This window comes from Macrotis lagotis, chromosome 1 (assembly GCF_037893015.1).
Source record: "Macrotis lagotis isolate mMagLag1 chromosome 1, bilby.v1.9.chrom.fasta, whole genome shotgun sequence".
In the NCBI taxonomy this organism is placed as follows: Eukaryota; Metazoa; Chordata; class Mammalia; order Peramelemorphia; family Peramelidae; genus Macrotis; species Macrotis lagotis.
The window spans coordinates 790,330,069-790,349,015 of NC_133658.1; the positions used below are offsets into that span (position 1 = coordinate 790,330,069).

General features: G+C 38.9%; 1 protein-coding gene across 1 annotated transcript in view; it reads right to left on the reverse strand.

Annotated features, from left to right (window-relative positions):
- The window catches only part of DRD2 (dopamine receptor D2), a 94,036-nt gene continuing 75,089 nt past the window's right edge, over positions 1-18,947 (reverse strand). Inside the window, exons 3-8 of the mRNA XM_074188479.1 lie at positions 14,332-14,441; positions 12,544-12,680; positions 10,907-11,097; positions 9,488-9,574; positions 2,097-2,424; positions 1-194 (exon numbers count right to left, since the gene is read on the reverse strand). Coding sequence (XP_074044580.1) covers positions 1-194; positions 2,097-2,424; positions 9,488-9,574; positions 10,907-11,097; positions 12,544-12,680; positions 14,332-14,441 — 1,047 coding nt within the window. The remainder of the gene's footprint in view (positions 195-2,096; positions 2,425-9,487; positions 9,575-10,906; positions 11,098-12,543; positions 12,681-14,331; positions 14,442-18,947) is intronic.

Sequence of the window (18,947 nt, forward strand, 5' to 3'; positions counted from 1 at the left end):
TCAGCAATGGAGAATTTTCATGAAGGCTTTGCGGAACTCGATGTTGAAGGTAGTATAAATGATGGGGTTGACAGCACTGTTGACATAGCCCAGCCACGTGAATGCACTGTACATGGCCGGTGGAATGTTGCAGTCACAGTGCATATTCAAGATGTGGGTGATGAAGAATGGCAGCCAGCAGATGATAAACACTCCTAAAAGAGAGAGGAGTCAGTGAGGTGGGTTGGGGATTCAGAGTGGGGCCAAGTGGGCATGGCGATAACAGTCTAGCATGCTGTCTCAGTCACCAAGAACCCAATTTCAGGTGACAGATTTTTGGAACTGTTTACTTTTTTGTGGATATTGTCCCTTTGCTGTTGTTGAATTCAGAATAAGGAAGAAATCATACCTAAAACTCAAATCTAGCATCTTCAGGTCATAAAAGCTTCCCTTACAACATTGAGGGAGGTAGTACAAATATTATTATACTCATTTTATAGATGAGGAATTAGACTCAGTTAAGTGACTTCCTCAGACTCACACACTAAACAAATGTAGGCACTTGGAATTGTTCTTGGGACTTTTAGCTCCAAAGTACAATTTTCTTTCCACTACCCAGAGTTTCTTAACCTTTTTTTTGTGTCCTGGATCCCTTGGGCAGTCTGGAGAAACTACCAGTCCTTTCTCAGAATGTTTCTAAATACAAAAAATAAAATGCTTAGGAGTACAAAGTAAACCAATTGTATTGAAACACTGTTATCAAAATATTAAAAGAAAAAACAAAATTTAGATAAACCTTGACATACCCATGGACCCTTTGAGAGGCTTTGGACCCCATATTAAGAACACTACCTTTCAGAAGTACTAGTGACAAAGGAAACTTAGCTTATGGTCCAGGCTCTACTACTAAGTAGCTGTTTGACTTTGGGCTAGTCACCAAACTTCTATAGGTTTTAGTTTCTTTATCTGTAAGAAAGGCAAATTGAGGAAGGAACACAGTGAAAGCTGGAAAGGTCCACTGATGCTATCCAATCCCACTACTTTCAGTTTAGTTTTTAAAATTTATTTTTGCCTTTAATTTTATTGATGATTTCCCTTTCCCTACATCTATCACTGCCACCTAACCTATCTCCTGTTCTTGTGACAAATGTCTTCTCAGGCAAAACAAATCAACACATTGGCTGCATCTGAGTTCCTTCATCTTAAGAGAAGAAAAGGGAGGTTGATTTGCTCAAGGTAGTAAAAGTGGTAAATCTCAGAAGATTTGAATTAACTCAGTGCTCTTTGGTGAAAAGAGGGTTGAGCTTAGAAACAGCACTGGGTTGAGAAAGTTCTGAATCTGACACATCAATAGCTGTTATTTAATCTCTTAGTGCCTCCAAACAACTATTTAAGATTAGAAGTTAAAGATGAGCTGCTGATCTGTTCTGATGGCGAAATATTCCACACTGGGAGTTCCCCATGCTCATGGAGTCACATGTCCCAGATCTTATCTCCATCTTTCTCCTCCTAACTCCTCAAATGATGGAAATAATTAGTGAAGTTCAAACTAAATTCTATCTGTGGTTATATAAAATCACTCTGAAAATTGTTCTAGAAACTCAAAATACCATTATCTCTTAATGACAAAGAGAAAGTTAGTTCCTCAAGAACAGGAACTCTTAGAATTTTTTTTCAAGCAATTAACAGGCATCAAACTTCCCTTGTGTCTTTGTTTGTACTGTTGTTCTTATGCCAGGGAGCTATGCAATCCAGGTCTTCCCCATACCCACACATACACCATTGCCTTCTGATGATCAAATTTCCAACTCTCCTTCAAGGCATAGGGGAATACCATTTTATTCAGATTCTCATCTCACTTCATTTGCTCCTTTCCCTGATGATCTGATTTTGGATAGAATGACATTATTTAAAAGAACTTTATATTAGAGTACTATAGACTCTCTGTTCTCTAATTATACTTTTTGCTCACTAGTACTCAAGGTCCATTGCCTATGATTGGGGATGGGGTGGGGATTGATCAGATAGGGGTAAACATATTTCTTAAGCTTTGCTGATGGCTTCCATCCCCAGAAGACTGAATAGTGTGGGATCATAATATAGGAGAGCTCACTCACCAAGGACGATGGCCAGCATCTGGGTGGCTTTTTTCTCCTTCTGCTGGGAAAGTTTCCTTCGACTTATAGTCTTGAGTGAAGTCCGGGTTTTGCCATTGGGCATAGACTGGATCTCAAATGCTCTGGCAGACCTGGGGTGACCTTTGGCATGTCCATTCCTCTCTGGCTTCATTGGGCTGTCAGGGGAAGAATGGACTCCCTGGGTGGAGGGGGTAGGGAGGGTGAGCTGATGATGGCTTGGGGGAATGGGGCTGTATTTGGTTTTCTCCGGTGGACTGGTGCTGGACATCATCTCCATCTCCATCTGTTCTGCACGGCGCGCAGCCTCCTGGACAAGGATCAAAAGCCACCAAAATAAAGCCAAGTAAGTACCCCTGTATAAGGATACCCCCAAACATCCACTTGGCCCCACTTAATTTCACTCTAGTATTCCTGAACCCTGGACTCCTCAGAGGATGTGACCCATGACTTTGCCCTGCCCATTTCAATCTTGGCCATACTTGTCCCTGGTAGATATTTTTCCTTCTACCTCAAAGAGGAAAGGATAAAAGTCCATCACAATGAAAGTTTTTTACTTCACCCAGATAATAGAACAATCTAACCCAATTCTTAGTTCTTTCCCCAAGTTCAAAAAAAAATATCCATTTCATTCTACTATACATTTTTCTTAGATTGAGAAGATTCTGGGACTAAGTGATGGCTACTGCCACCCCCAAATGTATGTCTCTTTCTTTCCCCCACCCCACCCAAAACCCCTACTTGTATTTAGGTTAGTATTTTTGAGGGCATATTTGAAAGAAAAAAATATGCTAGGTCATATATTCATTGGGGTACACATGTAAATACATAAAACATACATATATTCACATTTGTATATATGCACATATCTATCTATATATCTGTCTCTGTGTGTTTGTATGTGTAAATGTATATAGGAGTCTGTGGAAGAATAACTGAATAAATGCATTATATAAGGGTACAATTGACATTTTTCACACTAGACACCTGTCATAAGTATGGTCAGTTAGAGGCTGTAACTTTGACCTCCTGAGCTTCTATCCTTCCATGTTCCTTCTGTTCATTGCCATTAAGTCTAGTCTTCATATTCCCTTTGTCTTTCATTCCCTCCACCTCACCCTTTTCTTTCATCCTATCACTCCTGCTCTGACCTCACATTCTTCCTTTACAGCTACATGACCATAGAACTTAGAGAGGGAAGGTACCTCAGGGGCCAGAAACTGGGGCCATGGAAGTGCCATGACCTCTCTAAAGTCAAATACCACACAACAAACGGTAGATATGGGATTTCAAACCAGTCCCAACCCTATGATAAAGAAGTTCAGCTCTATTCTGTCTTCTACCCTTGAGTCCTTTTATTCTTTGGTTTCATTGACAATCATTCTTTATCAGATCCTAAACCTGGGCTACTTCCACTATCTGTCTTCTCCTTTTCTCTCCCATGCTACCCAACAATACTGAAGAAAGTCATGTAATTATGCTGAATGGGTACACTACAAATTTATTTTACCTAATCTCCAATGTACCAATAGAATAGCTGAAAGAACTCTTAGAGGTCATTTATGAGGAGGAAACAAATCTAGAGTCACATAAATGATGATAAATGTTAGAACTGTGGTTCAAATTCAAGTTGTTTGACTTTAAACCATCTTACTCATTCTTCTATGCTATAGTACTCAGGTGGTATGCTTTTCTGTTTTCTCTGTATCAGATTGATTCTATCACAGTATTCACAATAGCTGTTCCAAACCTTCTCTTCTCAAGCTCCCTACAATACAACACTTCTCTTTTCTTTCTCATGTTAAGATGAAGAGAGAACCACCTTGTCTTCCTTTTCTGAGGACAGGATCTTGACCTTGACCCTAAGCTCCTCCAAAATCAGAAGCACTCAAGAGCTTCACTTTCTATTTTGCTGTGAACCTGCTTTTCTCTCTACTCTACATTTCAAAGTCCTTCTACATTATTGCTCCCTTTTCCTCCTCTTTTATTCCCATCTCTAACGAACAGTTGCTCCTTTTTACCAAGGCAAACTCCTCTACTTATGCTCTTGTTTCCATCCTCTTCTATCTCTGGGAGGAATTTTCCCCCTTGATCATTTTCTCTTATTCATTTTCAATATCTTTTTATATAATTGCTCCTTCCAATCCCTTTCAAACATACTTAGGTCTCCTCCACCAAAAAAAGACAAAAACAAAAATCTTTATATAACTCTGCCACTCCTTAGATCTTCTTTCCCTTTCATGGCTAAATTCCAAAAAATGAAAACTGTCTACACTCATTGCCTTCACTTTATTACCTTAGATTCACCCCTTCTTTCATTTCAATCTTGTACCTGACTCCACCACTCAAGTGGTGACTCTCTCCCTTCCCTATCCCACATTCCCCATACCAATCTGTTGCTAGGACATGTCAGTCCTGCTGCCATGACAATTCTCATGTTAGTCCTCTTCTGGCTCTTCACATAGCCTCTAACTGAGGTCAGGTCCTCATCAACTCTCAACCTTTTAGTTACAAAAAACCCCAATGGATCTCTGCTTCCAGTCTCCTCTCTGAACCATTCTACAATGGACAAATCAATATTGCTAAGATAAACATCAGACCAAATTGCTCTCCTACTCAAAGAATTTAAATGTCCCCTAATTGTCCCTAGGATAATATAAAAAGCCCTTCCCAGGCCAGCTCACATCTTCCTTTCCAGAATTATCTCTTCCTAAATTCTTAATTCCAGCAAAACTAAACTATTAGATATGCCCTGAAGTCAACATTCTGTTTCCTTCACCAGAGTCTTGGTCTATGCCTGGAATTGACTTCTTCTTCACCTCTTCCCCCTTAGATGCCTGAATTCCTTCCTTCAGCCAACCAGGCAAGTATTTATTAAATGCCAGGGATTGGGCAACAAACGAAGACATGAAATAAATACATAAATGAGACAAGGTAAAGCACTTTCGTTGATGAGTAAATACTGGAAATATGCTAAATGTATGCAAAGTGATTTCAGCATAGGATAAGAAATGGGATCCCTGGGACAAATCAAGAAAGACATAGCATTGAAATCTCAAGGGGTTCCAAGAGGAAGAGATGAGGAAAGAGGGCATTCAAGGTATGGGGGAAGAGCCAGTGAAAGGATGCAGGGGCAGAAGCTAGAATGGCATAGCTAGGAAGCAGCAAATAGACCAGTTTGGTTGAAGTAAAGTATGTGATGGGGAGTAATCAGCCTGGAAAGATAATCTGAAACCATATTATAAAAGGCTATTAATTCCAGTCAGAGGAGTTTTTATTTTATCCTAATGACAGTAAGAAACATGAAACTTCCTGAATAGAAGAATGACATGCTCATACCTGAGGTTTAGAAAAACAATTTTGGCATTTATGTGGAGGATGGATGGGAGAGGGGAGAGACTGAAAGCAAGGGGACCAATTAAGAGAATATTATATTAGCCTAGGCACAATACGATGGGGGCCTGAACTTGGATGACTGGTGTGAGTGAAGAGAGGGGGACTGATGTAAGACATATTGAAGAAATACAAGGTAGGAAGGATAACTAACATATTGAATGACAGAATTGGGATCCAAAAAGATTCTGGCAGGCAAAACGATAGTTTGAATCTAGTAAGATAAAATTTGATAGAGAAATCATCAAGACTTGCACTGGGGTTCAAAACAACCACCCTCCCAGGCACAGAATGGGATAGGTATGGTTAAACAGCTTTGTTCATCTGAAAAAAGAACTCTGGTAGACTTCAGGTTAAAGAATCAGCGATTGGTTTTGAGGAAAGTTCATATAGTTTAGGTCTGCACTATACTAAAGACATACCTCCCAGAAATATGAGAATGATTATCCCCCCCTGTATTCCCCTTCAGACCATAGTTGGGATTTAAAATTGTTTTATTTTATTTTGAATTTAAATAAAACAGGCATTTCCATAACATAGTAGAATAGAAAAAAATAGATGATTGCACATGAAACTGCAAATCTATTATGTACAATTGGTTATTCCTTTTAAGCATATAATAAAGTTATCATGTAATCTATGAAAGAAGATACTACCTGCATCCCAAAAAAGAACTAATAAATAGAACCAATAAAAACCATTATAGAATGGTTTTGCACATATATAATTTGTATATGTGCATGTAGATATATATATACATAATATGCACACATACATGTATATATTGTATAAATTTATGTCTAATGATAGCTATCTCTCAGACTTGGATGGGGTTGAGGGGAAAGGGAGGGAGGAAAAGAAAGAAATCCTATAATTGGAATTTTAAAGCCAATAATCATCTGCAAAGCATCCAGAGGACAGCAACTTATGCCTGTCATGCCCTTCTCTAGACACTGTCCAGTTATCACTGTCCTTGAAATGTGATGCCTAGAACTGAATGCATATTTCAGCTAAGGTCTGACCAGGGCAGAATACATGGTGATGATATGATCATGATCACTTCTATATTCCTGGGGTCTTTCTTCCTCCCTCTTTCTCTCTCTTCTTTTCTGTCTCTCTCTGTCTCTCTCTGTCTCTCTGTCTCTCTCTCTGTCTCTGTCTCTGTCTCTCTCTCTCTCTCTCTCTCTCTCTCTCTCTCTCTCTCCCTCCCTCCCACCCCCTTCTTTCAATGAAACCCCAAATCACATTCATTTTCTTGACTGATACAATATTGTTTGGATAGAGAAGATAGAACTCTCCTGAGCAGAATACTTCTCTTCAAGTATTTGAAAGGTTATCTTGTGAAAGAGAGCCAAGATTTGTTCTATTTGGTCCCAAAACACAGAACTAGGAGCACTTGCTACCTATGTAGTTTCCCTCCTTCCCTTGTTCTCTTTTTCTCTCTCTCAAAATAAATAATTACTATTTTCACTAGATATGTGCATATATGATATATTCCCACCATCAACAGTAGAATGTAAACTTCTTGAAGGCAAGAATATTTTTTTCTTTGTATTTCCAGGGTCTAATACAATGTCTGGTAAATAGAGACACTTTATAAATCCTTGTCCAACTAAGTTGAATTAATGTGTGATGAGTTGCTCAGAGCAACTAATAATAGCAATAGTATTAGCTAATATAGCCTTCTGAAGTGTGTATCATTTTTTTCTCACACTAAGTTTGTGAGGTTGCTACTGTAAATAAATATTATACTTTTCTTGCAGATTAGAAAACTGAATCTCAGACATATGATGTGGTTTGCCCAGGGTCATATGGTTAACAAATATCATGAGGATCAAATGAGGTGATGTAGGCAAATGGTACTGCAAAGCAACATATAAATTTGAACTACAGAATGTGATCATCTGGAATGAAAAAATATGTTCCATTTTCCATCAGCAGCTGCTGCCACAAACACCTGCAGACTCTGGCCAATTTTGTGAAGATAGACTTTCCTCTTTCAGTAATGATGGTTTGCCACCTTCTAGAAAGCCGAGATCTTCTTATGGGTAGATAGGGTGGGGCCTCTGATCATAGGACTCTAGATCTACATTAGCTGGAAGGGACATCAGAGGGCATCCATTCAAATCCCTTCATTTTAAAAAGGAGAAAACTGAGGCTAGAGAAATCACATGATTTTCCCAGGGCTGCATTTGTAGCAAGTGGGGAAGGCAGAGTTTTAACCGAGGTCACTAGTATCATGTTGCTCTTAGTATAGATTCACAGAATCATAAAGTTGAAATGAACCTCAGAAGGCATGTAAAAGAACCCCACTCCTGAAGAAAAATTTCCCTATAACCTTCCCAAGAAGTGATTCAATGGGATGTTATGAGAGGGGGAAAAGGGTTTCTCTCTTCTTGGAGGTCTATAGGGGTAGGGTACAGGTTATAGAAGGGACTCTTTCCATGTATGAGTTGGACTTGATGTCTGCTAAAGTCTCTTCCAACTCTCTACTTCTCTGAAGACCATAGATTAATTTTTTTAAAGAATTTCCTATCTTTCTTTTGGATAGGTCTGATTTTAAGAAATTTTGTTTTGTGATTTGTATTTGCATTCCTAGTACCTGTTCCTAGGGCTAGGAATGTAGTATATGCTTAATAAATACTTGTTGATTAACTGTTTCATGATTTGTGCTGTTATCCCCACAAACAGTAGGTGCTTAAAAATAAATGAATGAATGGATGAATGAACAAACAAATAAATAAAATGATAATCCAAAAAACTTGATTGATTGATTATACCCCAATGAATCTGCTACTTTTTTGTTTTTTTCTCATTTTGTTCCCCCCCCCCCATTATTCCAAGTTCTGCTTCTTCAGGCCAGGATATCTAATCCCCATCTTTCATGACAGCCTTTCAAACACCTGTTTTTCCTACACCTTTTCATCTTTAGACAAAATATCCCCAGTTCCTTCGACTGATCTACATTAGCAAGATCTGTCACAGTATCTCTAACTCATAGGTTGTCAACAGTATCCAGTGAGATAATGCACTTTAAATACCCTGTGAACCTTGGTCATTGTGTTTCTCTAAATTTGCATTAACTCTAAGATTGCATTAACTTTTTTTTTTGCCTGTCTTATCACATTGTTTGGAAGTCCACTAAAAAAAACTGATTTTTTTAAAATGATTTGCAAATGAGCCTGCATTTGATATCAGGTGAAAAAATGTTAATACAATCTTAGAATTAATGCATATTTAGTGAATGATGGTGTCCAAGGTTCAGGAGATGTTTTAAGCACATTATCTTGTAATTCTCTTGACATCCTTATGAGATAGATACTAGGGTATCTAGCAGTGCCTAATATGGTCCCAATATTGTGTTTGAGGTGTTGATTTCTTGAGCATAGGTATAAGACTTTACATTTATTCCAATTAAATTTCATCTGATTCAATTCAACCCAGGGCTATAATGAGTCAAACTCTGATTCCTGACTCTGTCAGCTGGTGTATTAGTTATCCACACATTGGTAAGCGTGGCAACTATTCTTTTATATAAGTGTTGATAAAGATAGGAAACATCATGGGACCAAATATAGATCTCTGGGATATTCTCCTGGAGATTTCCTTTCAAGTTAACAAGGGAATATTAATAGTTGCTACTCTCTGAATGTGACTGTTACATTACTTTTGATTCCAACCAGCTACTCTGTTCTAATCTATATCACTCTATCTTTTCCATAAAATTAGCATAAAAAGTTAAAATCTCAAAGTTCTGTCTGCAATAGCTCCCTGAATGCTGTAAGTATTGTTTATAGGGGATCAGGAGGCAGAAATTTGGTGGGCAAAGGACAAAGATCTTCTAGTGCAGGCTCATCCTCCTGTGACCAGGTGGTGTTTGAGAATTTTTCATTTTCCTTGTGTGGTGAATGTCCTAGTGTGCCTGAGTGTCTTGGGGATTGGGGAGGGTGAGGCCTGACACTCTCTCCTATAATACCTACCACTTTTCTCTTGTTCACTGGGAAACTCCCATTGGATTTCATGATGATGGTGCAGAGTTTCATATCATCAGGGTGAGCACACTTGTCCTGTGGGGAGAAAACCAGGAGAGGTCACAGGGCAGTGGAGTGGAGACAAGGCAGTGCAGGAAGGTGAGGACAAGTAAAACTTCATATAACGTCTTAATGGAAATCCTCTTCTTTTCATTTAGGAGCTATTGCTATTCCCATTTTATAGATGAGGAAAAAGCCTGAGAAAGGCTAAATGACTCACTCATTGTCACACAGGTAATGAGAGACTTCCTGATACTGAGATAAATACTCTGTCCACTTTACCACTTAGCTGCTGCAAAAGGAAGGAAGGGAAACCTGATGGATGGGAAATCCAAAAGGAGAAGGTAGTCATAGAAAGTGGAAGATAAGAGTATGCTCAGAAGAGAGGAGGTTAAGAAGCATGAGACAGGTAAACAAAAAGGCTGAGAGAAAGGAGATCAAAAAAAGAGATCAAAAGGAGGAAAGAAGAAAGAATTTAGAATAATTCTCTCTCTCTCTCTCTCTCCACGCACACACATATGTGGGTGTATATATGGGTGATCCATTAACATTTCCTGGATTAGATTTAAAAAATACATATGCATCTGTGTATATATTATAATATACACATATACAAATAATTGTATCCATGAACATACACACACAGAGAAAGGAGGACCTAAGGGAGAAGGATGAAAGCTGCCAGGTCAATCTTTTGAGGGAGGTATGAAAAAGGGATAGTGGACAGCTAGAAGAGGTTGTATGGATGTGTAAGTGTGTGTGTGTGTGTGTGTGTGTGTGTGTGTGTGTGTGGTGGGGTTAGATCAGAGAAATGGGAGATTCATTTGGTTGGAAGAGATTTAGAGGAAGTAAAGGTTTAAAGGGAAGATTAAGGTAAGAACAGGTAAGAGGCAAGGAGACTGAATGGCAGAAAGGTGGTGGAGGATTTGTGGGGCTAGAATACCAAATTAGTGGGAAAGAGCAAAGAGATCAGTAGAAGGAAATGAAATAGGGAGAATCTTCGGAAGATGCAAAGAACCTAGAGTAAAGAAAGGAGGACAATTCGCAGAATAAAACAATAATATAAAAACTCTTCAGGGATAGTCAAGTAGATTCAAAGTCTTTCTTTTTAATTCTAGACTCATACTTTCATAGATTTAGAGCTAGGAGGGACTTTAGTGATCATGTTGTCTAACCCCTCATTTATAGCAGGAGACACTGAGACTCAGAGAAGTTATTTGGCTTGTCCAAAAGTTCAGGATAATGCCATGACCACACTGAGAAATTATTACTCAGTTATAAGTAACTCTGCCCAGACCAAATATCTAAGTTACAAGTCTATACCTCCCCTTAATCACTTCTGTAAAGAAATGTCAATGGAGAGAAAACCTTGAGTGGGGCCTGTGCATCAGACTCCAGCCCTCGGCTACTGCGCTTGGTGTTGACTCGTTTCCGGCGCTTTCGAAGGACGATGTAGATCTGAACATAGACGAGCAGGGTAACGATGAAGGGTACATAGAAGGAGACAATGGAGGAGTAGACAACGAAGGCAGGATTGGCAATGATGCACTCATTCTGATCTGGGGTAAGCAAAAACAGACAAGACTGTCAGTTGGGCTCAATTTCTTCAACCTGACATTCAGGGGCTCAACACTGTCCACCCCATTCAACTTCTCCCACTGCTCCCCAATAACAAACTTTCTGTAGTCACAGTTGACTTCTCATAGCTCCCCAATCAAATAGAGTCATTCCATCATTTGAAATTATTTCTTTGTCCCCTCTTCCTAGCCAAATTTCTCCCATCCTCAAGTCTCACCTCCTCCATGAAAATTTTCTTGATGATCCCAATCGCCTGTTTAATTCTTTATTCTCTGAATTCCTTGAGGAATCATAGGTAGTACTGAATGTCAGTACATTTCAAGTAGGAATTTTTTGTCCTTTGTATTTATATTCCCAATGTCTAGCATATAATATAATAATAAATATTTCTGATTGATGAATTGATTGAATTATTAAGTACTTCCCTACTTACTTAATGCTTGGCCATGTCTTACCTTATTCACTAATTGTCTCCTATGGATAGGAACCAAAGATCTGGGAGGAACCTAAGAGGCCATTTACTCCAACCCCAACTAGAGATCTAGATATGAATTATCTGGACAGTATGCCAACAAGTGGTCATCCAAACTCTGCTTGAAGTCTTCTACTAAGGGGAAGTCTACTGTCTCCCACATCAGATAATTTTTCTGTGGAATAACTACAAATATTAGGAAATTGTTCCTTAAATAGAAATTGAAATCTTCCCTCTCTATAGCTTTCATACATTACCCCTTTATTCTTCTTTCTGAGACCAAAACATATCTAATCTTTAACCTAACAGCCCTTCAGGTACTCAAGGACAGACAGCATGTCTCTTCCTAATCTTTCCCCAGACCAAATATCTGTAATTCCTTCCACTGGATCTAGTATTGCACAATCCCTCGTTCTTTCACCATTCTTCTCACCCAATTTAAATAACTTCGTATCCATAATTAATCCCCCCCAGGACATGGAATATATCTTACATTTCCATTGTGTTCCCCATAACAGCTAGCATAGGCTCAACATTTAGTTGAGCACCTCTTGGTCATACCAGATTCTCTTTAGACCAAGGCCATAGTCAAATTATAAAAAGCTCCTAAGGTAATAATTCATCTTATGGCACGTTAGGCATATCATGCATACAACATTCATTAGGGGCTGGGGCAGAGAGGGAGTTTGGACCTGTGATTCTATTAGCATATGGAAGTACAGGATTAGAAACTGCCTCTATTGAGGCATACTAACACTTCCTCTGTAATTTAGAATCTTAATAGCTTAAGGAACCAAGAAGTTTAGAGACATCCTGTGGGCAATAAAGTGAGAGCAGTATATATACCGAAGCTTCCCTCAAAGCACAGGCATCCAGGATCTGGAAGAAATTTTCATTCCAACTGGGTTAGCAACTGTTTGTGCTAGGTACACCAGGTGGATACAATTGTCTTTACCTGTGTTGTTGAGTCCAAAGAGCAGTGGGCAGGAGATGGCAAAGGACAGAACCCAGACAACAGTGATCATGACGGTAACGCGGCGTTTGGAGCTGTAGCGGGTGTTGTAGAGCATTGGCATTGCTACTGCTGTGTACCTAAAGTGTCGGGGGAGAGAATTATCAAGGAGTGAAAGGGGGAAGAGGGAACAGGGGAGACTATCTGGCACCTCCTGGCTTTTACCCATCCTTCAGGACCTGGTTCATGCCTTTCCTCTTCCACAAGATGATTCCAACCTTTGGGCTATGATCTCACGATCCATGATGGACTTTCCCTTCTTCCAATAGAATTTTAAGATCCTTGAGGGCAGAATTATTATATTTTACTTTTTTATCTATATTCAAACCCCTTAGAATAATGCCTGCCATATATTAGGTACTCAATAAATACTTGCTTAACTGAGTTGAATCACTTGTTTGAATTTTCTGCAGAGATGAACATAGTGCTCAATTCAGTCAAAATTTATTATACACTTTCTATATAGCTGATGTTATACTAAGGTCTGGGAATACAAAGAAAGGCAAAGCATGGTTCCTAGGAGCTCACATTTTAAAGGGAGAGAAGACTTACAAATGAGTACCTCTCTTATTTCCAGTGCCTTCCCTCATTAGTTTCTGAGATATATATGTATATATATATATATATATATACATATATATGTATGTGTGTATTTGTTTTCAAGTTGTCTCTCCTATTAAATTGTAAGCTCTTTGAAGGCAGGGATAACCTTTTGCCTCTTTTTATGTCCACATATCTTAGCATAGTGTCTGACACAGTAGGCACTTAGCAAATGTTTACTGACTGATTGCTGGAAGTTCATACAGAAAAGATAAATAGAGTGTAAATGGAAGGCATTAGCAGCAGGGACTACCAGGAAAACCTCTTGTACAAGGAAATAGAATGTAAATTTAATTTTAAGAAAGCAATGGAAGCCAGTAGGCGGTGGTGAGGAGAAAGAGAACATTCTAGACCTAGAGGACAGATAGTAACAAGGTTCCAAGGAAGAAAATGATATATCATAAGAGAAGATTAGCAGGAAGGCCTTGTAAGCAGATCACCAACATCCTGGAGTACATGGGAAGCAATAAGGTCTAAGAAGACTGGAAAAATAGAAAGGAACCAGAATATGCAGATTTTAAGCGCTAATTAGAGCATTTTTTTATTTGATCTTGGAGGTAATAAGGAACCCCTAGAATTTACTGAATTAGGGAAGATCTGAAACAATCAGCCCCACATTTTAGGAATATTAATCTGACAACTGAATAAAGGATAGACCAGGGTGGGGAAAGACTAGAGGAAGGGAGTCTAACCAGAAGACTATTTTCAATAGTCCAGGAGTTAGAAAAGAAGGTTGTGTACCAGAACATTGGCTATTCGGTTGGAGAAACAAAATCATATACAAGAGATGTTGTGAAGGTGAACAGAATTTATATACATATATAATATATATATAATTTAATTGATTCATATATGTTAAATACTGATTGGTTGAAATAAGCTCTAATCATAGACATGTGGTTCCAGTAAGCATTCCCACTTGTTATGAGATTGGGCTGTTGCTCTAGGTGTACCCACGTTTACTTGTTCAGGGACCAAACTGCAAGGCTGGAAAATGAAAACCCGAATTTCCCTTTCCAAATGAAGTCAAGAACAGAATGGACTCCATTGGATGAAAAAAAACAGAGAGCAGCATGTAGGGAAGTGGCTCATCTGCATCGTTCCCTTCTGCTCCCTGAGCTGCATTCTCACCTGTCGATGCTGATAGCACAGAGGTTGAGGATGCTTGCGGTGCACATCATAACATCCAGGGTGACAAAGATATCACAGTGAATCCGACTGAACTTCCATTCTCCCACCACCTAGGAAGAGAGCAAAGCTTTGGTTTCTTCTGTTTTTTACTTTCTTAAAATACAACTCCCAGAACTCAGCATAATATTAGCATTGTGTTCTAACTGGAGCAGAATATATCAGAACCATTTCCTCCTTGTTCTAGAGTACCTTAAATTTCTGTTAAAGTAACTTGAGATAAAATTAAATTTTATGGTTGCCATATCACACTGTAGACACATATTGAATTTACTGTTCACTCAAACCCTTGATTCTTTCTTCCATTGTGCCATTCTCTTCTTTTTGGTGGGGTGGGGATCTGGATTTTATTATCTAATGTTAACTCTCCCTTCCAACTCTGTGTTATCTGAAAATTTAATGGACTCAACTTTAATAAAATAAATTTGTATTAAATACTTCAGAGGACCTGAAGTCAGAAGGACCTGAGTTCAAATTTGATCTCAGATACTTAATAGCTGTGTGACCTTGGGCAAGTCACTTAACCCTATTTGCCTCAGTTTTATCATTTAAATGAGCTAGAGAAGGAAATGGCAAACTACTCCAAAATCTTTGCCAATAAAACCCCAAATGAAATCACAAAGAGTTGGACATGACTGAACAACAACAATGATATGGAACTTCATTTTACGTCAATTATTCTTTACATATAATCATTGAACCAGTGCTTAATCCAACTACTCCTTATATCATCTCATCCTCTCTTTCACACATTCAATATCAAATTCCTTGCCAAAATCATGTATGCTGTTCTATGTCATTCTCCTGATCTCTTAGTCATACAAACTTTTGTTTCTGGCAATCAATGACCATAAATTTAGACTGACTACAGATATATATATATATATATATATATATATATATATATATATATATATGCCATCCCTCATGTAATTCTATAAATATCTGGTGATTAATTGATTGTTTTTAGGAGGTAGATATATGTTTTCCTTTCTTTCTTTTGGCAAGGCAGTGGGGTTAAGTGACTTGCCTAAGGTCACACAAGCTAGGTAATATTAAATATCTGAGGCAAGATTTGAACTCAGGTCCTCCTGACTCCAGGGTTGGTGCTGTATCCACTGTGCCAACTAGCTGCCCCTGACATGTTTTCCTTAGCAACAAACTCCAGTATCTCTCTAAACCTAAGCTTTTCACACCAAGTTGGCATGACTGTAGCTTCTCATCTAGTAATGGTCCTTGATTGATTCATCCCCTACATTTGTCCAGAGTATGGCAGGGGAACACTGTGGGCCCTCAAGGCTTACAAGGTCTCTGGAAAGACCACCTGGCAAGTCTGCCTTAGCAGAGACTCATAGACTGAATTTGGGATCAGAACTGAGGGGGCTAGATCTACTCATTGCATATGATGTTCATAGGCTCAGAGTTAGAGGGAACCCTAGAGGCTTCCCTTTTCCTATATTGTGAAAAACTTTGAAGTATTTCTGGGAAGCAGTTTAGAAAAAGTGCAAACATGCTTCCAATTTTAAGAAAGAAATCAGGTTCAAGAAAAGGTATTCAGGTTCCTCAGTCACATAGGCCAGAGTTGCTCTAGCACATATAGGGTATTCAAGATCTTTGAATGTTGCTTCCAGACATAGTGCATGGAATGCTAAACCTGGAGTCAGGAAAAGTTGGATTTGAATACTGCCTCAGTCAGTTACTAGCTGTGTGACCCCAGGCAAGTAACTTAACCTATCTGCTGAAAATGGAGATAATATTAGCATACACTTCATGGACTTGTTTAAAGGATCAAATGAGATAAATTTGCAAAGCACTTCGAAGCCTGAAGATGCCATATACATGCTAGCTTTGATTATTATTTGAACTTTTATGACAAGACTGTGAAGAAGGCAGGGAAGGTATTTCCCCATATTAATTTTCTTATTATACCTATTACAATCATCATACCACCATTATTACCATCACCACCATCATCAATACTATCATCATCACCATCACATCACCATCTTCATATCATCGCCATTATTATTACCCCATCACTATCATCATCACCAACATCATCATCATTACCATCTTCATATCATCATCTTCTTCATCACCATTATCATCCTCAGCAGCAGCAGCAGGAGAATGTTAACCACTTATATTTCAATAAGTTCCTATATTGTTTATAAACTCTTTAGTTTAGTGCAAGTAATATTGTCTCCATTTTACAGGTAAAGAAGCTCAGGCTCTGATACAGATCTAGATTTGGAAAGGATTTCAGAGATTATCTAGTCTAACCCTCACATTTTATTGTTGAGGAAACTAAGGCTCAGAGAGGTAATATGATTTGTTCAGGGTCATTATGGCAGTAAATTGATGAACCAGAATTTCTTTCTTCAGCATTTTTTTCCCACTGAACCCCTTCCTGGCTCTTTCAAGGCTTAGTTCAAGTTTCACTTTCTATGAAAGGTCTTTCCCAATTCCTCACTTGTTACTAATCCTCATCCAAATTAATTGGTATTTATTTTACAAACATCTTTTTGTGTCATTTTGCTTTTGTATTGTCTTTTTTTCCTATATGCCCAGCATAATGCCCAGTACTTGGTGGAAAATGGATATTTGTTAAAATGAATTCCATCACACCAAATTAGAGTGTCACGTAGCTTTATGTCACAGTATTCCAAGATTAGAGCTCCTTCCACTGTCCCTCCTCCCATCAATCAGTTCCTTCCAAAACCTCCTCCTCTGAGAAAAATCCCAGATCAACTCTGCTTAACTGTCCAGATTCGGCCACCATTTTCATCTGCCTTCCCCTTCCATCCCTTAGGTCTTCTTCTCCCATATGTGAATTCCTCTCATTGATGAGTTCCAAAAATAAGGTTCTCTCCATTTTGAGGAAGGGCTCAAAACAGCCATGTTTTACCCTCCAGTTTTGGTCACCATATTTCATCTGCCTTCCCCTTCCATCTTCATTCCTCTCTGAGCTTCATTTATGGCTCTATGGACTTTCTTCACTATGTCCATAGGTGAGTTCCTCTCATTGGAGAGTTCCAAAATGAAGGTTCTCTCCAATTTGAAGAAGGGCTCAGACCAGTCAGCCTTCATTTTTCAGGCTTTGTGATCACATCCACACACAAGTATCTTCCCTCCCTCCCCTGCCCTTTTTTCAGTTCTCTTTTGTGTTGTCTCCCTCCATTAGAAAATAAGTTCCTTGACTTATTTTTTTTACTTGTATTATATTAGCAAGGCTTAACAAGTGCTTGTTGACTTGACACTAGAACTGAGATTCAAAGAAATTAAGTGACTTTCCAAAGGTTATCTATCCAGTAAGTGACAGAGCCAATTCTCATTCCTTCATCTTTCCACAGTGCCAAAAAAGGTCTCCTAAAAACTGTCACAACCTTGTCTTGGTCATATTCTACTATCACTGAACCCTTAGTGTTAGGAAATCCTTCCATAGATAAGTCAATAGGCATTTATTATGCCATTACTATATGCTGGACACTAACTAAATACAAATAAAAGCTAAAAAAAAGACCTGCCCTCAAGGAGTTTACAGTTTAATGGGGAAAATGATATAGGAGGGATGGTAAAGATACTGTGCCAGGGCATAGAGAAGAAAGTTCATAGAGTCAGAAATGGAACTCAGAAAGGAAGGAAAAAATTAATAGGGATAGCCTGAACATTTTCCTTAAAGAAAGGTTCTGGGAGGAACTGACTACTCAGAAGAAGGGGCTGCAAGGATGGAGTGATCTTCCAGAGAGAGAAGGTTTCTGTGACATGGTGAAGAAAATCCATGGTAAGTAACAGAACTTAGAAAGAAGTGATCCACAGCCTCCACATTGCAATGCAAACACACTCTCTACTTGAATTGAACATAGTGCACTGGGATTAAATGGAAGAAAGGGTAGGGCACAACTTTCCCAAGGACCTGAGCTGATTTGTTTTTTTGGCTTTTAACAATGGAAAGGGAAAAAATAAAACAGGCAAAAAAATGTTTCCCTCTCCCTCCCTGAGAAATGGAATAGAATACTCTGATACATGTCATGATGTGGGGACTAATTATAACTTGTCCTGTTCCAGTCACTGCTTTCTCAGGCTCTGGGACATGAAATCAAAATCAGAATTTAAGCCCAATAGTGGGCACTGGAGCAGCTAGCACCAGATGCTGAGGAGAGAAACCTCTCCTTGGAAGACAGGAAACCTCCCCACCGGGGTATTATTGTTTGGATTCTGAAATAGAAAGATGACTTGGAGATTCTTCTCCTGGGTTTCCTGATCTTCATTGGGAGCCGTTTGGAAGAGAGATGTGCTAACAAGATGGGGGGAGGCTTTTTAATGATATCTGAATGACAGCTAGATGGGCCATCATAAGGCCTGTGGAAAGAGGGGAGAGAGGAGGAAGGGAAAAAGTCATACCAGGAATACTTATTTTTAATCTGCAAAGGACACTTTTCCCTCATTGGCTTGAAGCTGCTTGCCAGTCTCAGAAGTTTTCTCTGGGGAAAGGGATTTGGGTATTGTGCCAACAGTGATGGAACCCCTTATACTTATCCATGTGAAGAGGGGTAAAT